This window comes from Hypomesus transpacificus, chromosome 2, assembly GCF_021917145.1.
Source record: "Hypomesus transpacificus isolate Combined female chromosome 2, fHypTra1, whole genome shotgun sequence".
Lineage (NCBI taxonomy): Eukaryota > Metazoa > Chordata > Actinopteri > Osmeriformes > Osmeridae > Hypomesus > Hypomesus transpacificus.
In genome coordinates, this window is record NC_061061.1 from 10,750,268 (window position 1) to 10,770,361 (window position 20,094).

The 20,094-nt window shown below is 49.5% G+C and overlaps 3 protein-coding genes across 5 annotated transcripts; 1 reads left to right on the forward strand and 2 right to left on the reverse strand.

The window, feature by feature from the left end:
* Window positions 1–26: 26 nt before the first annotated feature.
* pop1 (POP1 homolog, ribonuclease P/MRP subunit) lies at window positions 27–7,106 on the reverse strand. Of its 2 annotated transcripts, none has more exons than XM_047032772.1 (14): window positions 7,009–7,106; window positions 6,640–6,777; window positions 6,382–6,510; window positions 6,035–6,210; window positions 5,642–5,902; window positions 5,465–5,552; window positions 4,952–5,130; window positions 4,539–4,846; window positions 4,216–4,309; window positions 4,006–4,114; window positions 3,759–3,878; window positions 2,702–3,167; window positions 2,115–2,342; window positions 27–1,636 (listed from the first exon to the last, which is right to left on the reverse strand). In XM_047032772.1, exons 2-14 carry the CDS (start codon window positions 6,767–6,769, stop codon window positions 859–861), a joined length of 3,066 nt encoding a protein of 1,021 aa, XP_046888728.1. In that variant the 5' UTR covers window positions 6,770–6,777; window positions 7,009–7,106; the 3' UTR covers window positions 27–858. The 2 variants fall into 2 exon arrangements, with proteins under 2 accessions (XP_046888728.1, XP_046888737.1); XM_047032781.1 differs by having other exon boundaries at window positions 6,640–6,759; window positions 7,009–7,074.
* A 32-nt stretch (window positions 7,107–7,138) lies between these two features.
* LOC124475926 (2-iminobutanoate/2-iminopropanoate deaminase-like) lies at window positions 7,139–9,543 on the forward strand. The gene is made up of 6 exons (XM_047032811.1): window positions 7,139–7,317; window positions 7,984–8,089; window positions 8,216–8,270; window positions 8,359–8,427; window positions 8,779–8,834; window positions 8,925–9,543. Exons 1-6 carry the CDS (start codon window positions 7,253–7,255, stop codon window positions 8,985–8,987), a joined length of 414 nt encoding a protein of 137 aa, XP_046888767.1. The 5' UTR covers window positions 7,139–7,252; the 3' UTR covers window positions 8,988–9,543.
* Window positions 9,544–9,742: 199 nt separating this feature from the next.
* LOC124477154 (skin secretory protein xP2-like) lies at window positions 9,743–20,001 on the reverse strand. Of its 2 annotated transcripts, none has more exons than XM_047034782.1 (4): window positions 19,567–20,001; window positions 14,454–15,437; window positions 11,342–11,449; window positions 9,743–11,162 (listed from the first exon to the last, which is right to left on the reverse strand). In XM_047034782.1, the coding sequence occupies exons 1-3, from the start codon at window positions 19,655–19,657 to the stop codon at window positions 11,373–11,375; spliced, it is 1,152 nt and encodes a 383-aa protein (XP_046890738.1). In that variant the 5' UTR covers window positions 19,658–20,001; the 3' UTR covers window positions 9,743–11,162; window positions 11,342–11,372. The 2 variants fall into 2 exon arrangements, with proteins under 2 accessions (XP_046890738.1, XP_046890728.1); XM_047034772.1 differs by having other exon boundaries at window positions 13,848–15,437; window positions 19,567–19,998.
* Between the last annotated feature and the right edge of the window lie 93 nt (window positions 20,002–20,094).

A 20,094-nucleotide genomic window follows, 5' to 3' on the forward strand; every position in this document is an offset into this window, starting at 1 on the left:
TTCTGTATTTCAAACTGTCATTTTAATTCAATAAGATGGAGCACTGAAGCCATACACTTGATATCCAGCTCAACAGAAGCATTATAACGACCCATTATTTTGAATCAGGTGTGACTATAGGCAATATTGCAGAGTAGAATGACATTCTGATTTGCTATCAAGTAAAGAGACAGCTGCTTCTTCACGTTCCTCTTTCACTCTTCCAGCTTGTCCTTTTCAATTCTCCCCTTTTCCCTTCAACTTCCTCCCACTTGGCAGGCCTTGCAGACATGTGATATTTAGAGTACAGAAGGGACATTTTATTGGCATTAAACAATTACTCTTATATAGAGCTGTAACAGAAACCTGTACAAATTCACAAACGGGTGATTCTGGCACCCAAACCAAAAGAACGGTCATGCGAGACTAAATGAGGATCATCAGGCAAGAAGGTCAGAAAAGAAATAACCACCATCCCTGTTCAACTGAAACATCTGCCATCTCAAGACATTTCAATTTCAAAGCAAACATTTTCTTCATTTTCACGCTAGAAACATCCCGAATGCCTTTTTTCCGACGGCCCCCATACCCATAAATAAAGAAAACGTTGATATATTGCTTTTCTATGACATAAATGCAGGAAGGAATCTTTCACAAGGCACACAGGAATGTTTTTGATTCGAGATCACTTTCTCTCAAGTGTCACGCCACGGTCGGTCTGGCGCTGTGCAGAAACGGGACGACACATGCTGTGCAGCTGACAGAGCCACACCCACACCCACCCACCGCTCTCTCCCACAGCACACCTCTATCAGGTGGAGCAGTAGCAGCACAGTCCTGGAAGCCTCTCCCACCCTCCAGGAGAAGCTGCGGTCCGTATCACACCTCGATGTTGACCTTGGCCAGGCGGTACTGCAGGGAGGAGGGGTTGCGGAGCAGGACCAGGCCCCGCTGGTCCTCGGGCTGCCCCAGCAGCATGTGCAGGAGCCCGGGGAGGCTGACCAGACCCAGGGCCTCCCCGCACCCGGACACCAGGGAGAAGTCCCCCTGGGAGACCCAGCCCAGCGTCACACGGGAGCAGTGGGACGAGATGCTGGGCAGGGGCTCCGGCCAGAGGCCCAGGATCAGGTCAGAGGTCGGGGAGGAGGAAGGTGGGGTGAGGCTGGGAGCAGGGAGTGTGGTGGAGGGGAGGGGGGTGGGAGAAGATAGGGAGGCAGGGCCAGGGGTGGAGGGGATGGTGGGGGCAGAGCCGGGGTCGGGACCAGGGGTGGAGGTAGAGGTAGAGAGGGGGGCAGACCCAGACAAAGAGGAGGAGGAGGTGGGCTTGGCCTTGGTCTTGCGGTGCTTCTTGAGTTGCTTCAGCTTGCTTCTGAAGTGGTCTGTGTGGAGCGGCTCCAGGGGCCCGCTGCAGCGAGGCTGCCCACGCTGCCCACGCAGGTCCTCGGGGGCGGGCACACACACCTGGGCATGCAGCTCCGGTTGGCCCTTGGACAGCAGAGAGAGGCGGACCCACACCAGGCTCCTCCAATTGGAGGCAAGGAGAGATGCAGCCACTGCTGGACTCAGCGGCGGGACCGCCCACTGGCGCTGTGACCTCTGACCTTTAGAGGATGTGGGCCTGCACCAACCAGAAAGCAGCCTCAGGGACTTCCTGTTCCTGGAAAGCACAATCACAAAACCAAAATGCACGGGTCAAATGAATGAATGGTCCCTTTGGACTCCAATGAAATAGTCGGAGGGCAGTGAACTGTTCTTTTTAACCGGCAAACTATTCCCTGCGGTTTGACAAATCAAATCAATTTCACTTTGGAGCTCATAACGTTGGCCGTGTGTAAGTGATTTGCTGATGTTTTGGGGGATAGCCGGCGCTCCCTCTCCTGCTAATCGGGCTCATTCATTACAGCGAGACGTTCCCGGGATGTTCCCATCAGCCACATCATCATGACAGAGTGGGGGGCTGGACCACAGCAAGCATCAGCCCTATCACACACACACACACACACACACACCTCTCCTACTAACATGAACAAGTTAGGGGAAGTTGGGGGGGGGGGGGGGGGGGGAAACCCTGGAGTGGTCTTATGGTTGAAGAGACATATAGAGGGTTTTGAATAGACTTGATCTATACGAGCTACCTCAAGACAGTGAAGGCCACGTCCCCTTGTGATGTCACTTCCCCCGCCTTTGGCACCAGGAGCTGAGCTAGGCTCTCTCTCCTTCCTTCTCCCTTGGCCTCCTCTCCTCCTGTCACCGCCTCCTCCCTCACTATCAGCTCCCACTCCTCCGCCAGCTGTTGCCAGGGGCAACGGAACGGAGCCAGGCAGCCATGTTTTATGTAATTGGTCCTCTTGGCAGGTGGACGCCTACAGGGGGGCAGAGGGTCAAACTCTTGTCAAGCTGTCAGGGCAGATCACCAATTTATGCACCACATCAAGGCTGGGGAGCGGTTGGTGGGAAACAGGCAGTCGGGTTTCTTTCAGAGTGTGGAGCTGTGAGGTGTTTATGACTGGAAATCAGCACCGGGATGCACAAGGTTTGTCTCAGCAACCTCCCCCATTAAGAATCTCAACAACAGATACTCACAATAATTGTCACATATCATGCTGGATTGAACTTTTATGTCCCAGAACATCATGATAAAATACGACACAGAATGTTATTCTAAACACACTCAATGAGGATCCTTTTAGACAGACCCCACTGAGTGCAGTGGGTTGCTGACCTTTTGAACTTGGCCAGCAGTTCCTCTTCCTGCTCCTCCTGGAAGCGCTTCCCCGCAGGGCAGTCTGGGTAATCATGGGGGAAGTGCGGCGTCCCTTTGTTCTGGGAGTGTTTCAGCGCCATGTTCAGCCCCCCCACACGCACCCCTCGGTACACCAGAGGCACCCAGAAGGCCATGCCCCAGGCCTTGGGCAGCAGCAGGTCCCAGCCCACTCCCCAGGACGCCTGCTCCTGGCCGGCCTGTTTGCCAGGCTGCTGCACCAGCAGGACGGGCACCCTGCCCTGGGGGAGGGGCGGCAGCCTGGAGCCTGGCACCAGCACCTCGCTACGCATCCGGTTCAGCTCCTGCTCGGGGAGCTTGTGGGCCGTGACGTTGTCTCGGACCGAGCGCTCCCACAGGGGACTCTGGCTGCAGTCCTCGGGGACGCCCTGCAGCGTCAGCTCCCTCCTGCTCGCCTCGTCCACCTCTGGAAGACACACACCCCCCCCAGCACAGGACACACTCCTGCATGACCAGCGATGGGACTTGTAGTGACTCCCTGTACCCACGCTACACGTGAACAAACTGAAGGGTCTGAAAGCCCCAGTCAACCCTCTGATCTATACCCTGCAGCCTGTGAGGGAGAGTTAAGAGGTGGAAGCAACATGGCAGACCATGTCAACCAGATCAGATTATTGAAACCTAATTAAACTTCCATACTACTTATACCGATATGATATCGCCTCAGATCGGTGTCTGGGAGACAGTCCATAGGGTTGACTGGTTTAGGGTGGAGTCTGGTGGTACCATGCCTTATGGAGCGGGGGATGGGACTGTGTTGGGCTCCGAGGGCCTGGCCTGGGGCACAGGATCCTGCCAGGATTCGAACCTGGGACATCTGCATGGGTGGGCAGAGGCTCCCCAGGAGCACAGGACCAGACGTGACAGACAGAACCAGCCTCGGGCCCGCTCGTGTGGGGCCGGTACCACAGAACTACAGTACAGTGGCAGGACTGGTACGGTAGAACTGGGACCATGGATACATTAGGAGAGGATGGGGGGGGGGTCTCGAGGTTACCTTGGGCCTGCTGGATGCTGGGCATGGCCTTGCCCCTGATCCTGGGCAGGGTCAACCTGGGGTCATCAACAGTGAGACCCAGCACGGAACCTGACGGAACTTCCGCTGTGGAGTAGACACCTGAGGAGGGGAGAAACACACACACGATGACCATTCAGAGAAACTACAACATCCACAACTAAAACACTTGAACTGAGGAACCAAGGCTTTCAAACTGAAGACCTAAATCCCTGCAGGCAGAGCAGACCTTTGAGCAGATTCAAGATGTCCGCCTGTTTTCGATGGAGCGACATGTTCCTCTCGTCCTTGCAGTGCTCCGGCCACCAGAAACAAGCCTGCTGAGACGGGCTTGAAGCCTGAAACCCAAACGAAACCTCCCTGAAACACTGAACGAGCCCTTAACCGTCCACTAACAGGTCATGAACTCTCCTTGCAGAGATTCCTCTGTGGTTCTTACGTCACACTCTGTGGCAGGTTCCAGGGTCTCCGTGAGGACTGAGTGCGACAGCGGTCCAATTAGACGATAGCGCACAATTTCCATTGTGAGGTCGCTACAACAGAACAACATGAGGTCAGCATGAAAACAGCAGAACATGCTGTCCACCACAGTCCATTCAACACTGACTCAACCTAGCGTGATTTTTGTGCTTTGTGTGACACCCCTTTCATTTATGCTAGTCGACTTGTTGGATATTTACATGTATTCATTTAGCAGACACTTATCCAAAGAGACTTCCAAGGGAGAGCTTTATGCAGAAGGAAAGACCTTTCCAGACACACCTCAGGACTATCCCAGTAGTGCTGGACCTCCAGGTCACAGGGGTGGTGGGAGATCTGGTTCCATCCCCCAGGACCTTCTTGGCAGGGGGCCCGGTAGTTTCAGTCTCCCCCTGGGAGCGCTTTCTCTTGGAGGCTTTGGTCCGGTCAGACTGAGGCCCCTTGGTCTCTGTGTCCGGGGCTAGGGCTTGGGCTGGACCAGGGGGGGGCTGAGAGGCGGGGGCTGGGGCAGGAGGCATCTCCTCTAGGGTTGGCGGAGGGGGCACAGCCTCAGAACACTGACACACGGCCCTCAGCTCAGGCAGCAGGTCCTGGTCCACGGAAGGACGTTCAATATGTTAACATTCAATGAGGTGACATCATACACATGCATCATCAATGGATAAGGATTGAGTTCAGTCGATCTCCTGTCTCACCTGTTTGAGTGTGGGGTGGATCCAGAGCCACAGCTGTCTGTGTGTGGAGTCCTGTGTACGGGGTCTCCACAGAAAGAGCACAGGGCCCAGGGGCTGGGCAAGGGCCTGGCCCGCTCGGTAAACCAAGGTACTGCCCTGCCTGCGCCCCGACAGGCTGGCTGCAGCTGCAAACGTCGGCCCTGCAATCACAGAGCCCGGGTCAACAAGGCAGGTTAACACGTGGTCAAATCCAGACCCAGGTTTTTACAACAAACCCAAAATAGAAGTATCTAACAAGCGGTCTCAGACTTATGGACCAGGGTTTCCGCAGGTTTTTTATTTATTTATAGCAATATCCTCCGTTGTCTTATTTTCTCCCTTCCATTCCAAACCGTGACCAACGCCAGACTGCCATCTCTGCAGAACGCATTAGTCTATTGCACAAAGTACACATCACATACACAACACACATGAAAAGCCCCCACATCCGCAAAACCCAAACAAGCGTCCCGAGCACACGTCCGTGGAGCTGACCTGAATCCTTGCAGGTCAGCTGGGCCAGGGCAGCCAGGAGCAGGCCCTCCTCCCCTCGGAGCTCCAGGCAGCAGTGATAGGACAGGTCCTGGGGAGCCAGAGCACAACAGCAGCCTCAGCAGGACCGACATCACCCTCAAAAGGTCAACAGGTCTAAAGGGCGGGAGGGCTTCTGACCTGCAGCAGGCAGTGGCTGCTCATGGCGCGGTAGCAGGCCCGGTAGCACTTGTAAGTGGGCCGTTCCCCCAGGCAGTAGCCCCACCTCTTTGCCATGTGGAAGCGCTTGGCGTGCCAGATGTGCGTCTCCAGCCACACGTTCCGCCGTTGGCGCCGGTTGAAGTCCAGGAGCAGGTTGCCGTGGCGACGGCGGGCCTTGCGGCTCTTGGTCTTGGACTGGGGCTTCTTCTCCTTCTGCCCCAGCTTCTGGCTCTTCTCCAGCTGACAAGGCAAAAACAGGCGGAGGCTCGAGTGAGCGTCCTTCTCGTTCTGCTGACCTAGATCCGATTCCAACTTGATCCACAGTGTTTAAGTGTGTGTGTGTGTGTGTGTGTGTGTGTGTGACAGCCGTACCATCCTGTTAGCCACCTCCCTCAGCCTGCAGGGGAGTCTCTTGGTGTTGTGGCTCATGGCCCTCCTCCTCATGTGCTTGGGCAGCACACCGAACGCATGCACACTCCCCGTCGTCTTGGTAACCGCCTTGAGCATGGCGTTCACCTCGGCGGCCCTGGCCTTGATAAACCCTGAGGCTGAGGGGGGGGATTACATCCATGTAAATACACTTTTTCTTATTAATATTTGTGATAGCACTGGAGTTGTTAACAAGCTCTCTATAAACTTGAACATGTTGATCATATGGAGGACACCAGTTTCTCTTTAACAACGCAGAGCCTGAAAGGAGCAGAAAGCCATGGCTTTACCTGTGATGGCTTTGGGGAGCTCCTGACCATAGGCCTTCCCGTCTCTCTGGTGGCCCCGGACCCAGCCACCTCCGTGGATGGGGTGAGAAGACCCCCGGTCTCTTGCCGGCGATGGATCATGACCACGACCTGCAGAGAGAGAGCAGGGTAGTGAAATAGAGCTAATGGCAGATAACCTTACCGGTCAACGGTTGGTCTGTCGGCTAAGACAGACTTGAAGAATGATCTGGATGTTTCACACTCGGATAGAGCAGTTACCGTGTGATGGACCCTCTCCTCCGTTTCTGCAGTGCGAGCTGCCAGAGCCGACTCCAGGGGAGGTATACGTCACACTGCTGGGCTGATTTTTCAGCTTCTTATTGCGCATCCTTTCTTTGGCTGACGACATTTATCCAGCTATCAGAGACGGAATAGTTTGGGCGTAATGGCATGCACTGTATCCTCATTCACTTACTAATGCACACTGCTAGCTAGCTAGCTAACCAACGCTAGCTACTGAAGCCTAACCAGTTTATCTTACTTATTAAGCTAGAACCAATGTCATGATTGTGTATTAATAGTAGTTTAGTATCGGCTTAAAGACCTTACTGCTATGTAGATACAAAATAACGACAATAACACACTCACCTTAAAGTTTTAAACAGAGGAATGCTATTCAAAACGCACGCTGTCACATTTCTATCGGCATGTGAATTTTCAGCAAGTTGTCACTAACTTCCGGATACTTGGTGTTCATGGGATATGTAGTTCAAGAATATATTGAGATAGCACGCATTGCGTTCGAACCGGACTCAGCGGTCATTTGACGTTTCTCAGCCACGCGGTTCCACCTGTTTCGTTGAACTGTTAGTTGACTATTTGGGTTCCAGCCATGTCTGCCATCATCAGGAAGATAATCAACACAACAAAGGCTCCTGCAGCCATCGGTCCATACAGGTAAAGAAATAACACCCGGTGCATGCTAGAATTTTGTATTATTACTTAGAGGGGGTATGCAATTTCATTCAGTTAACTTTTAGTGTCTAATGCACGTCTTGGTGGTTAAAGGTCCGTTTGTTCATAAAAAAATATGTGTTCAGGTCGTACGTAAACAGATCCGTGAACCGAAATTTGTATAGTAATGGAGTTCTGAATGGAAGTTTTTGGAATGGGTGTCACCCTCTGACCCAATAGCAATGGAGAGGGTGGGGCAAAGTGCATGTCAGCTATAACCGTGGTCAGGGTCCGGGTGAAAGTACTGGCTTTTGGCTAATGCCTTTATCCGTTGCATTATGTCTACCGATTTGCGTGGATTGGCAATATTCCTAAACCTTCTTGCAAATGATATTTGTACCTCTGTAGAACTATTCCCATTCCTACTTTTTTCTGTGCCAAATATAACTAAAATGCGAACAAAAAGGTTTGGCATCTCTTATGAATCTGATCAAGGTTGTTACTGCGTTTAACCACGAGGTGGCGTTATAGCATCATGTTTCAAGAGTGTGCCCGTACTAATGGTGGTTTCATTTTGTTCCAATACAGTTGGATCTGTAGTTAGTTTCTGGGACTAGGTTTCACATATTCCATGAGTAGACATGTTTAATGAGAGAGTCTGTCTTCCAGCCAGGCGGTGATGGTGGACCGGACCCTGTATGTCTCCGGGCAGCTGGGGATGGACCCCACCTCTGGACTGCTTGTGGATGGAGGAGTGCAGGCCCAAGCCAAACAGGTGATGTTCAGACACACACACACACACACTGTCTCTCGCAAGCAAGCATGCACGACCAAACCAAACAAGTGGATTCTCAGTCACCTTCGGGGAATGTGTTGATGTGTGCTCCCCCCTCCCCTACAGGCTCTGATCAACATGGGTGAAATCCTCAAGGCAGCAGGGTGTGGCTATGACAACGGTGAGGACTACACTGCCATGGAGACGGTTGAACCGTTGTGGATGTCATGTAATAATGTGATTAATAAACGAGTTCCTCTTTGTTTCAGTTGTCAAGACCACAGTGCTTTTGGCTGACATGAACGACTTCACCAATGTCAATGACGTTTACAAACAATGTGAGTGGTCTTGATCCATTACTTTGGTGGCTACAGCACTACAAACCTATTGTTGTGCATCATCTTGAAAGGATTGAACGATCTTGCTTAGTTGACCCACCAGATGGCGCTGTTGCTCAACAAACAACTGTCCCAGCATGTATGGGAGATGTGTGTATGTGGCACTCCAAAAAAACATGGAGTTCTACTCAGTAACAGGAACTACAGCCTCTCGACAGAGAGCTTCTCCCTCAGGATACATATTCATCCATGGGTTTCCTTTGCTCTCATATGCATCATCAGATATTTACTCAAGCATCGTATGTAATTTTAAGTATAGGTAGATCTGAGACCTTGTGTGTGTGTGTCTAGTTTTCAGCACCCACTTCCCTGCTAGAGCAGCCTACCAGGTCGCTGCTCTGCCCAGAGTGAGTGTCGCTTTGACATCTTTAACCAACCTATTGTCTTTGTTCAACGTTCAAACAACATTTACTCTCTCTCCCTCCTTTCTCTCTCAGGGGGGGCTTGTGGAGATTGAAGCAGTCGCGGTCTCGGGCCCTATAACGGATGCCTCCTCCTGAAGGAAACACCAATCAGCACACTGGAATTGGAAGAATAGAACATGTGCCAGCCAATCACAGTACCTGTATACATTCTTGATCTGTACAACAGATGTTCCAATCAAACTGTTGACTTCACTTAGGGACTTCAAGATAATGATTATGATGTGACATTTTGGGGATATGAATTGACAGTTAGCTTTACAGTCAGATGCCTGAATAGTGGCGGTTGGTTGGAATGAAGGTGTATGGATGGGTCGTGTGTGAGTCACGGAGCAGTCATCTGTTTTGCTTGCATGGCGCCTGCCCATGCACTTTCACCAGCATAGTTAACTTTAATGAGGGGTGTTCAGAGCCTCCGGCATCAGACAACAACAATGAGCTTAATATTCCCCACGGCTACTGTTTTTGCTTAGTTTTATGGAGTACAACCGAGGACTACCTACTGACCAAGCCCTGCTTTGTTTATTGCATTACTCTTAAACCAGCCTGGTCTTGACTCTCCTTTTCAGTCCTAACAGCTACTGTACTCTGTCATGGCAAGAATAAAGATGGAGCCTGGTTCCTGTGTCGTGTATTTGGTAGCTACGTGGTCCTTAATGGATATGGATGATGTGGAAGGTGGAGGGGTTGTGGAAAGTCTTCATTCCTGTGGAGATGGGTGATGTATACCTGAGAGGACAGATGAACTGGCCTACACCCTCTTCCTTGAGGGCTGGGACGATCCACACACACACACACACACACACACACACAAACACACACAGGTAAACCAGTCTGAGTATTAGTAAGCAAGATTTTATTTGGACTGTACACTAAAACATTAGCACATCACATACACAGCTCAGAAATAACATACGACAGAAGAGTGATCGTTTCTGGGCCTTGCATAGAAAAAGAACATGGAAAAACATTTGATCCCGCTACCCATCGTCATCATACGAACCAACATTAGACAAGCAGGCACAGTCTTTCCCAACCATGGTATGAGGTGAGACTGAGCCTTCAAAACTGTCAAAGGACCAGACACTGGAGTCTGAACATGTCAAATTCCCTAAGCCATTTTATAATGGTCTTCATTCTGTTATGTTTAGGGTTAAAAGGATCAGTTTCTGTAGGAGGTGCACCGCAAACCCAGTGTTGTGTTGGTGTGTTATGTTGTAAAGCCTGAAGGAACAAGAGGATAAGAGTTAATGGATCCGCTAATGGAAGCTTTCTTGACTTTGATCCTTGTCCTCTGGATGAAAAAACATGATCACTGACTCCTGTAATATTTGATTTACAATACATAACCTCCTCCACACCAGCCTCACTCAGTCTGCATTTGGTACAATGTACTGTTTCCTTAGCGTAGATGGTCACCTAAACAGAGTAACTTCCATTCATAATTGCTTTTTAATGACAAACTTATATACACAAGGCGACAGGAAAGAGAAGCCCTAACATGCACGCAACACACATAAACTCATCCCATCGTATATCAACACTCTGCTCTACAGTTAAACCTTTAGTATTCACATACCTACATGTACTTGTCAACCCTTTTTGAATTCATCATTAGCGAGGTTTAGATTACCATGGAAAGGGTGTGGTGAGTCCATCTTCCTTCGCCTGGTTGAGCGCGCTAGGCTAACATGTAACATGTATTTGCATTCACAGTTGTTATAATATGTTTGGCTTGTATTCCTCATCATTGGAGCAGCTAGTTAAGTAGTAATGAATCTAGGTAGCCTTTCCACGCGAAGCTGATCCGCACCACGGCCACTCCACCCTGATGTTTCGAAAGTGACAGTGTTGTCCTGTAGCCTGTTCACAGTTGTGCTCTGGTATCCATCGTCGTGCATCATCCTGCTTCAGCACAGCAGCTAACAGTCTGTTTGAGGGAGCTGCGAGGCTCAAGGCACTTCTTTCAGTAACAATGCCAGTACCAGGAGTGAGAAATATTATATGTACAAATGGAGGAAACAGTGTGATCTTTCTGGAAGAACAGGTTATGAAGGCATCCTGGTGTAAGAACTCACAGTAAAAATCGAATGGAGCTGGTCTGCAGCTAGTTAGGCATGTGTGTGTGTTTGTGTGTGTGCGTGTGCTTTTACAGTAAAAGTGTGTGTTTGTTTTCCAGTAGCCTTTTTCTCGTGCATCTTTGGGTTTGTGCATTATTTCCTCATATATTCATCATTTTCATTCCACTTGGCGCTGTAAGAAAAAGGGAAAAATGACTTAGACTTCATATCCTACAAATCATTTAGCAACAAACATTCAAAAGCATGCAGCTCTGACGCCCTGTTGCCATGCAGACATTTAATTGGCAACAGAGCGAGAAGAGCTCTTTCAGAGTGAGGGGCAAGGGGGTTCAATGAGTACGTTCGTCTCACCAGAGGCCTCTTCATGTTGGGGTGAGGACCTCTAGTCCTTTTTGGCCTTCTGTGCTTCCTGTAGGACCACTTCAGCTGCCTGCGCCGCCACTGTCTCCAACACATTCACTGGAGACAGATCATATGACACAACCAGGAAGTCAGACATTGGCTGGCATTTCCATGCATGAAACATGACATTCTGACATGAAGTGTGGGGGAGGGTGTGTGTGTGTGTGTGGGGGGGGGGGGGGGGGGGGTGGGGGTAGTCTTAAGTTCTTTGACATGTTTGAATGATGAAGGAACAACTTCATCGTCAGCTACACTAAAGAAACATCAACACATCAACACAGCCGCAGCACACACAGTCCCTACATGGGAAGTGTCAACATTCCAGTGCCGTCAGTACATCTTGTACCCCCGCAGAGCCGGTTTAGTGAATAGAGCTGACCTGTGCTGTGTTTCTCAAACACACATACATGAACAGGGTGTGGGTAGGCCTTGCACACACACATCTCAGAGAGAGAGAGGGGTGGGAGGGTGCCCGAGTTATGCGACTCCTCCCCTCAGCCAGCACTTGCACGGGTAGGCTGAAGGGGCCTCCTTTCCCTAAAAGTACAGTATGTTCTTTCCCTGTTTGAAGAAGGGATATATAGAAAGACTGCATTTGTGCTGTTCCTCCAGCAAAAATTAGCATTAGAATAGATGCCCTTGCACAGAATACTATGTCCTAGACACCCGCTTCATTAAATGAGAAGTTACTGATCGTTTATTACCTGATGAAGGCATTCTATAATAACTGTATGGTTTAAGAATCAATACATCTTTACGGTGTGTGTGCTTGTTTGTGTTGGAGAGCTATATGCTCCAGCCATGACAACAGCCTCTTGTGTGAGTCTCTGTGGTCAGTGAGAGGCTGGTCTTCTCTCAAACTATACGGAGACCAAGACACACATACTACTGAATCAAAACAGACAATGGCTTCATTCTCCACTGCCACATGTACAGCTCTATTTAACATGCCATTTACATTCGTAGAGACGGGGGGGGTCCGAATATTTACATGTGTTATGTAATCCCTAGTAACAGTGCATAAGTCTATGCAGGCACAGAGAACAATGAGGGAGTGTATGTTGTCGATAGCAAGACACAGAAGCCCCAACCACACACTGGAGAGTGTCTCCTTCAGTCCGAGGCAGCATTGTCTCACACACTGCCTTGTCTGTCCATCGCATTAAAAGGACAAAACCGTCCTATTAATCTGCCCCCCCTCCCTCACCCTCCCCAGTGCTGGTTCAGTCTATATGCAGGGTTATTCATTACCAGGACAGCTGGTCACCAAAGCTGACCCATGAGGAACCAACACTGGGCCTGTAGTGTGTTGGATACTCTAGTCTTGGTTACCGGGTGTTAATGATGTCATTAAGGCCTTGGGGGTCGGCCTTCATTAGCCTTGACACTCATATGTAACCAAGAGAAGCTAGGTTCGACACTGCAACTCACTGTTTGACAGTGTGGGTCAATGTGTTTAGGGTTTGTTTTTATAATGCCTCACACGGTAACTAGGTCCAGTTGATCCTTGGGGATAAGGCTTGTGGACAAAGGGGAGCTGGCCTTGGTAACAAGGACGTTAATGAGTTAGTTTGCCCAACACCCATACACGCCAGAACCTGAATACACAGAGAAGACAGATGTTCCTACCTCAGTCCTTCTTAACCAGGATTGCTGAACGTCTGTTTTTCACTCCGCAGGCTCTTTGGTGATTTGTTTTTACTAATTGAATCTCTATGCTTGTTTGCACATGCTCAGACACACACAAACACATGCTGTGTCCCAAATCGCATGCTATAACTTTTAGTTACTTTCAGTAGGCACTGCGGCTTCCATTATAATGTAAGTACTGTTGCATACTACTTCGTCATGTAACTAAAAATGGAACTGGCCCAGATACGTATGTATCAGTCCCCTATTGAACAGTTGACTGTGGTACAAAGGGTTTTTGGTCAGAATAGCCAGAAAGGCATGCTGGGCTCGCACACTGCAAAATGCTACTGGATGTAATACATCCTGGTATTTTTGGCATCCTTTATTAGACATTCTATGTCTCTATCAAAACCCTTTTTTAATCATAAAAAATGGTATGGTATGCACCTACACAACTCTAATTTGAATGCATGTTTGCATGGGTGACTCAGCTATGTGTTCATTTTCAGGGGCAGGTTAGCCTGATCAGACATGAAACCGTTTCTTCAACTCATTTTACCACTGAAGCAACAGGTATTTCAGGAAGCCATGACAACACCCAATGAGATGGAACCAATACGCCCTGCAGGCTGGGTTAGGGCTGATAATGTCTGTCAGGAATCCAGTTATGAGACATTAAATAGATATTTGTCATGTGACCACTCCATTTAGTGATATATAGGTTTGGTTAAAAGCCCATTTACGTGTGGACATGTAATATCTCAGCTGATAAGAGACAGATCAGTTTTAGCGAATGAGAGAGAGGCCTGCTGTGAATACATACCTCCAGCTTGGAGCACAAAAGCAGGGGTAATGACTGGAGCAGGGGTAATAGCAGGTGTAGGAGCAGAAGCCACAACTGGAGAAGGTGCAGGAGCAAGAGCAGGTTCCAGAACAGCGACTGGGGCAGGTTCAGGAGCAGGGGCAACAACTGGAACAGGGGCCGTAGCAAGGACCGGGGTAGGTTCAGGGGTAGGGACCGGGGTAGGTTCAGGAGCAACAACAGGCTCAGGAGCAGCAACAGGTTCAGGGGTAGGGACCGGGGTAGGTTCAGGGGTAGGGACCGGGGTAGGCTCAGGAGCAGCAACAGGTTCAGGGGCAGGAGCAGGGACCGTGGTAAGTTCAGGGGCAGCAGCAGAGACGACAACAGGTTCAGGGGCAACAACTGGAACAGGGGTAGTAACTGGGGCCGGGGTAGGTTCAGGGGCAGGAACAACAGCAGGTTCAGGGGAAGGAGCAGGGACCAGGGTAGGTTCAGGAGCAACAACTGGTTCAGGAGCTGAAGCAGGGACCGAGGTAAGTTCAGGGGCAGGGGCTGGTTCTGGGTTAGTGGCAGGAATGGTAGTAGGTGCGTGAGCAGCCGGTGTGGGTTCAGGGGCTGGGTCTGCACCTGAGACTGGAGCTGGGGCACCCTCCACTGGTGCACTGGGGGCTGCTGCTGGAGCTGGCTCTGCTACGGCTAGAGATGGTTCTGCTGCTGCTGGAGCTGGTTCTGCTACTGCTGGGGCTGGAGCTGGTTCTGCTACTGCTGGGGCTGGTTCTGCCACTGCTGGAACTAGTTCTGCCACTGCTGGAGCTGGTTCTGCCACTGCTGGGGCTGGTTCTGCTACTGCTGGAGATGCCTCTGCTACTGCTGGGGCTGGTTCTGCTACTGCTGGAGATGCCTCTGCTACTGCTGGGGCTGGTTCTGCCACTGCTGGGGCTGGCTCTGCTACTGCTGCTGCTGGAGCTGGTTCTGCCACTGCTGGGGCTGGCTCTGCTACTGCTGCTGCTGGAGCTGGTTCTGATGCTGCTGCTGGAGTTGGGGCAGCAGACTCAGCCTCCTTCACTGGCTCCACCACTGCTGCAGGGGGCATCACCACCTCCAGGGCACTAGGGGCATCTGCTGGTGGTGCAACCTCCATGGTTTCTTGGGTCTCCTCCACAGCTGGAGGCTGGGGCTCAGGGGCTGAGATCTCCTCCATAGCCACAGGAGCCGGAGCTGCCTCTGCCTCCGGGGCGGGTTCGCTCGCTGCAGGGGGAGCAGCAGCCTCCACAGGGGCAGGGGAGGCCTCTACTGCAGCCACATCCACTGGCACAGCCTCAACAGCAGCTCCAGGTTCAGGGTCCACTTCTGGTGCAGCCTCTACCACCACAGTCTCAGGGGCCTCCAGTGGGGCGAAGCTCTCTGGCTCTGCCTCTGAGATCACCACAGCCAGGGTCTCCTCCTCGACATCCATCCCCAGGCTCTCGTCTGCCTCCTGGGCTATGGCCACCAGCTCAGCCTCTTCATAGGTTCCAGGCTGGAAGTCGTCCAGCAGGGCGCTCTGCACCGGTAGCTGCATCTGGTCCGCAATGGTCTCTGTGTCCTCTGCAACGATGCCATTTTTGACAACTAGAACGACACACACACACACACAAAACAAGGGAGAAAGTAGCCAGAGAGAGGTTAGTTCATTTTACCTAGCAATAGAAGTAACAATCCTAAATTGTGTTCTGCCATGATGTAATATTATTCAATTGCAGAAAAGCTGTGCAAAGATATAATAGAATATGTTCAAGGGTACACTTTTCCAACTGACAGAACTGTATTCAGTGTGGGAGGTCTCGGAGGATGACAATGCCCTACCCTTACCCTGACCCTTCCTCTCTGCTAAATCCAACAACACACAATGTTAATAATCATCACAACGCCATGACAACCCTTTCCACAACAACTCTTTCCCAAGTACCTCTGGTAAAGCACTGCTAAGCAACAGGTCATGTATAGCAAGAGAGGGCAAATATTAAAGAAGGATTACAGAGCATTAGTAGCAAATATTTATCTAAAACATACCATGGGTGACATTTCAGATTTTTTTTTTTCGAGTATTCAAGTGGTTCCCTCTTATGAAGCAGGAAGTAGCAGGGCTACGTTGTGACACCCTGCTCAGTGCTGACTTATGCTAAATATAATGCAAGAGAGAAAGGACCAGTAAAGCTTTGTCAAGCTGTGAGTATGAAGTATTAGGCATCACTTAGGTGCTTCTGTGGTAACTTTGTTTGTCTCGGTGAAATGTGTTTTCTTCAGTTTGGGTGGAAACATGTTCTCCTAAGTTTAACATGATTAAAAAAGACCTGCCAAGATCAGAAACTGTAAATTTGACACCAGGGAGATAGTTTGGCATCTTATCGCTCACAGCCACAGTCAAAACAAACATTTCACACAGAGGGGTTCATTCCACAGACTTCCATTGCTGTGACCAAGGTCAGAATTGTAATGAGAAAATGTGCTGTGGAAAGTGTCCCATTCCCCTGACGGACTTAAGGCAGGTTAATCAACCAATGCATTTCTTTTCAGTGCATGCCAATGTATCTTGGATATGTTGACCTGTATGTATCTTTTTGGAGTGAATATGGCAGACTGGCTCAATTCTTTTTTTCTTTTTTAGAACTGACTCAATTACAGATTTTGATAAAAAAAAATGTTTTACTTATAAATCTATATACCAATCAACCAGTCACTTGTTTAAGCATTAACACACAAGCTTACAGGGACATACTGTAGTCTTAAGCAGGCATTTGTGCTTATGACCTGTCCATTGAAAGTGTTGCTAAGGGACTGCAGTATTTACCGAAGGTCAAGGTTCACTTGTGGAAAGCTTTTTAGGTGATCAAGTCAAGAAAGTAAACACGAGAGACTGTAATTCATACAGAACTCCTCTCCGTCCATCCATCCTCCATTTCCGTGGCTAGGAATGTGGTCTAAACCTGTGTCAGACAGAGCAGACTCCCAGGCCTCTAAAGGAAGTGTGAGTTAACTCTACAACTACTGAAGAAGAAAACCCTTTTACTTTCCACCTTTACCTGATCAGACAACTATTCTGCTTTGGCAGAATCATTGAATAATTGTATACTGACTGTGATATACAGTAACCAATGGAGTCAAAGCCCTATTGTTAAAGCGTCTATAAAACATATAGACCTCGGAAACTCGATAAGGAGGCAGTCCACCATGACAGCCAGACAGGTTAAACTCCTGCACACATGGGACATGATTTCAAAAACAAAGGAACTGTTGACCGGCTCAAAAAAGAGACCAGGACTGTCCTATTATTAAACAAGCCACAGCTTGCTCCCTAGCATAGACATTGCCTGTTGTTTCATGCATGACGTCAGCCAAATGATTGAATTAGCAACTGATGTCCAGTTGGCCGTGATGGCTTCCTGGTTTCATTGGGCTGTCACAAGTTCTGAGAGGACCGGGAGGTGATGGCTGGAATGGTATGTGACGGGCTGGGACCTAATATGACTGTGGGCCAGGGGCCAGGGGACAGGAACACATTAGGATCCAGCCATCAAGGCCAGCCTCTTTCTGAAGGGGCCATTCTAAAGTGGTATAATGTACTATGTAAGTTTCTGTGTGTGTAGAGACGGACAGAGCGGCGGATACTCCTGATAGGGGTGCCTTTTGATTGGAGGGGGATGGGGGAGAGACGGAGGAGGAAGGGGTCACCAGGCCACCTCTGGATCAGGTTACAGGGGAGAAAAGAGAGATGTTGCACTTCTGGATAGTCGGTCTTTTCAGTCGACTGCACATAGGTAGACATGTGCTCGCACACCGCAAAACTTGTTCAGAACAAAGGGAACAACTCTGCATTCAGGCCGAGTTTTTCCAGATCCGCCAATTCCAAATGTGCTTGCGTGTCCCAGCAGCCTTGTTGTGAGATGGAGCTGCTCTGGGCGCGAGTGGCTCTCCTGTGTCAACATGATGAGCAGCCAGAGATGACAGAGATCCCAGTCAAAACAGAGCCTGGCTTGGATTCCCAGGCCTGGCGACTGGGAGGGGGGGGGGGGGGGGGGGGGCGCTGGCATCTTGGATGCCCTTCAGCTGGTGGTGAGCATGCTATACACGCCACCATTCAGCGCCACTGGGCAGAAGGGGCAACATTCATCCCTGCCACACTGACATCAGCACCCTGGGAGCCAGAGACAGCACTCCAGGTGACCTGACAGGCTGGTTCAACAATGCCCTCCTTGACACTGTAAGGGTCATTGGCCCCTGACAGCATGCACAGACCCAGAGACCCAGCATGTACCAGTCAGCACAACAGTATGCCTGGTTCTATCTAGGACACTCTTCCTGAACCTCCTGTCATTCGGGTCAATTTTCCAATCTTATTGCTAGTGTATAAATGGGCTTATTGCTGTAGTGTAATGGGATCTCAGGTATATCTCACTGTCCCTGGTTGTAACACACACACCAACAGCAGAAGCCCTACACAGACATAACAAGATTTACACATGGTTATGAAGCAGTATATTTCCCTATGAATCAATCTGTGGTAAGAAATACAAATAGCCATGAAGACAAGAGGGAGATAAGGAGACAGAGAGAGGGAGAGAGGGAGGGAGAGAGAGAGAGAGAGAGAGAGAGAGAGAGAGAGAGAGAGAGAGAGAAAGAGAGAGAGAGAGAGAGAGAGAGCAGGGGGGACAGTGAGCTGTACATGTAGAGATTACATAATCTCAGCTGTGTCCATGGCAGGATCCAGGCCCCATGAATGGACAATATGGCCTGTGTGGTCAGCTGTGGCGCTGTTCCACAAGCCTGTCCTGCTTCTTGCGTGGAACACATAGGCACGCATGCAAAAACACAGCAAACAAATACTCCTCCATAGCCACTGTGTGCCACTCATCTGTATGCTATTGTGTTTTCCCAGAGGAAGGATGGTAGGCTTTAGTAGGCTTTTAGAGGAATGCTGCTGATACAGTTCAAGGAGTTCACTAACTTTCCCTTTATCTGTCTAATAACTCATATCTGCTGATGTGGGGTAATATCTGGAGTCTAATGAACCGTTAAACACGTTGTCTTTTTCCCCACTTGGGTATTTCAAAATTCAGACAGCTCGCACTTAACGCGTTGCACGTTCCTTAACAAAGACAATAGACACGCCCCCTAAAAATATATGTTTTTGTGGCATCTTCTAAACTCATGAGAATAAAACTAATGATGACGTTTTTTTTAAACGTTTACACCAATTTGACATGAAGAAAGATTATTTTATCGGGGCATTAAGGAGAAGTTGTGGCCGGCCGGTAGCCCATTATCGTCAATATGTTGGGTTATACCTCCAGCCTTCACAGCACATTAGGCCACATCGTACCTTACTGAACGTTTTACAGTTGGATGCTTCGATCAAAGATACGAATGTTCTCATTACCGCGTTCAGAGGCTTTCCATGTTCTACCTGATATTAGCAGAACTTTGTGACGCTGATACATACACCGACACATCGCATACACGCAAAGTACACAATGTACTATACTTTGTAAATAATAGACGCTGATTGGAAAAACATATTTGAAAAGCATGGGCTTTGTGCAGGTTCATAAGTAAATATGAACTCTACCCCCATGCACCCAAGTTTTCAATAGGTACAAGTTACCATTTCTGTTCTGCAGGTCCGGTGACAGACAGATACATTAAGGACTTTTTTTGATTTAGTAACACTGAAGGTGCAAATAGTTTTAAGAGAAGGACTCACTGAATGTGGTGTCTCCGTTGCTCTCCTCGTGCTTGGTTCCTGGTCTCTTCTCCTGGTCAACTGTCTGCGCGCTGGACGAAGAGCACCCCATCGCGAAAAATAGCAGAAATTAAGGGGGTAGCTGATATGAAGGGATAGACGAAGGGATTTTTTTTCAAGTCGACGAAGTAAACAACACAGATTGATAAATGCCCGATGATCTGTCAGCACACACACGGGAGGGTTGGTGAAAACATGGACAGTTTTCGGTTTTCTCTTCTCTAATAGAGGCTATAAGCAGCACTATCTCCCCTGGCCTGGTACTTTGTGCATGGCCTGTCGCCCTCCTAATGCCCTGGATAACGAGACTCAACGAGCAGGAGCCACGTAAAGGACAGTCACACTGTGTGAAATGAAGACCATCTACTTCACTCTCTCTTTCTTTACGTTATTCACTTGTAGGAAAGGGGCGTGTACATCCACCTCCCATGGTCTTCCCGTTATAGAAACTCAGAAATCCGCCTGGTGGTGACATTTATAAGTGCAACG

Bases quoted from the DNA above. Each gene is read 5' to 3' on its own strand.
- pop1 (XM_047032772.1), bottom strand. From the start codon at position 6,769: ATGTCGTCAGCCAAAGAAAGGATGCGCAATAAGAAGCTGAAAAATCAG. The intron at 5,903-6,034 runs GTACGGCTGTCA...TTGCCTTGTCAG, and splicing joins GGGAGGTGGCTAACAGGATG to CTGGAGAAGAGCCAGAAGCT. The intron at 1,637-2,114 runs GTAGCTCGTATA...TGTGCTTTCCAG, and splicing joins GTGGCCTTCACTGTCTTGAG to GAACAGGAAGTCCCTGAGGC.
- LOC124475926 (XM_047032811.1), top strand. From the start codon at position 7,253: ATGTCTGCCATCATCAGGAAGATAATCAACACAACAAAGGCTCCTGCA. The intron at 7,318-7,983 runs GTAAAGAAATAA...TCTGTCTTCCAG, and splicing joins GCAGCCATCGGTCCATACAG to CCAGGCGGTGATGGTGGACC. The intron at 8,428-8,778 runs GTGAGTGGTCTT...GTGTGTGTCTAG, and splicing joins CAATGACGTTTACAAACAAT to TTTTCAGCACCCACTTCCCT.
- LOC124477154 (XM_047034772.1), bottom strand. From the start codon at position 19,657: ATGGGGTGCTCTTCGTCCAGCGCGCAGACAGTTGACCAGGAGAAGAGA. The intron at 15,438-19,566 runs GTGAGTCCTTCT...GTGTCGTTCTAG, and splicing joins CAACGGAGACACCACATTCA to TTGTCAAAAATGGCATCGTT. The intron at 11,450-13,847 runs GTATGTATTCAC...ATCTGTCTCCAG, and splicing joins TTTTGTGCTCCAAGCTGGAG to TGAATGTGTTGGAGACAGTG.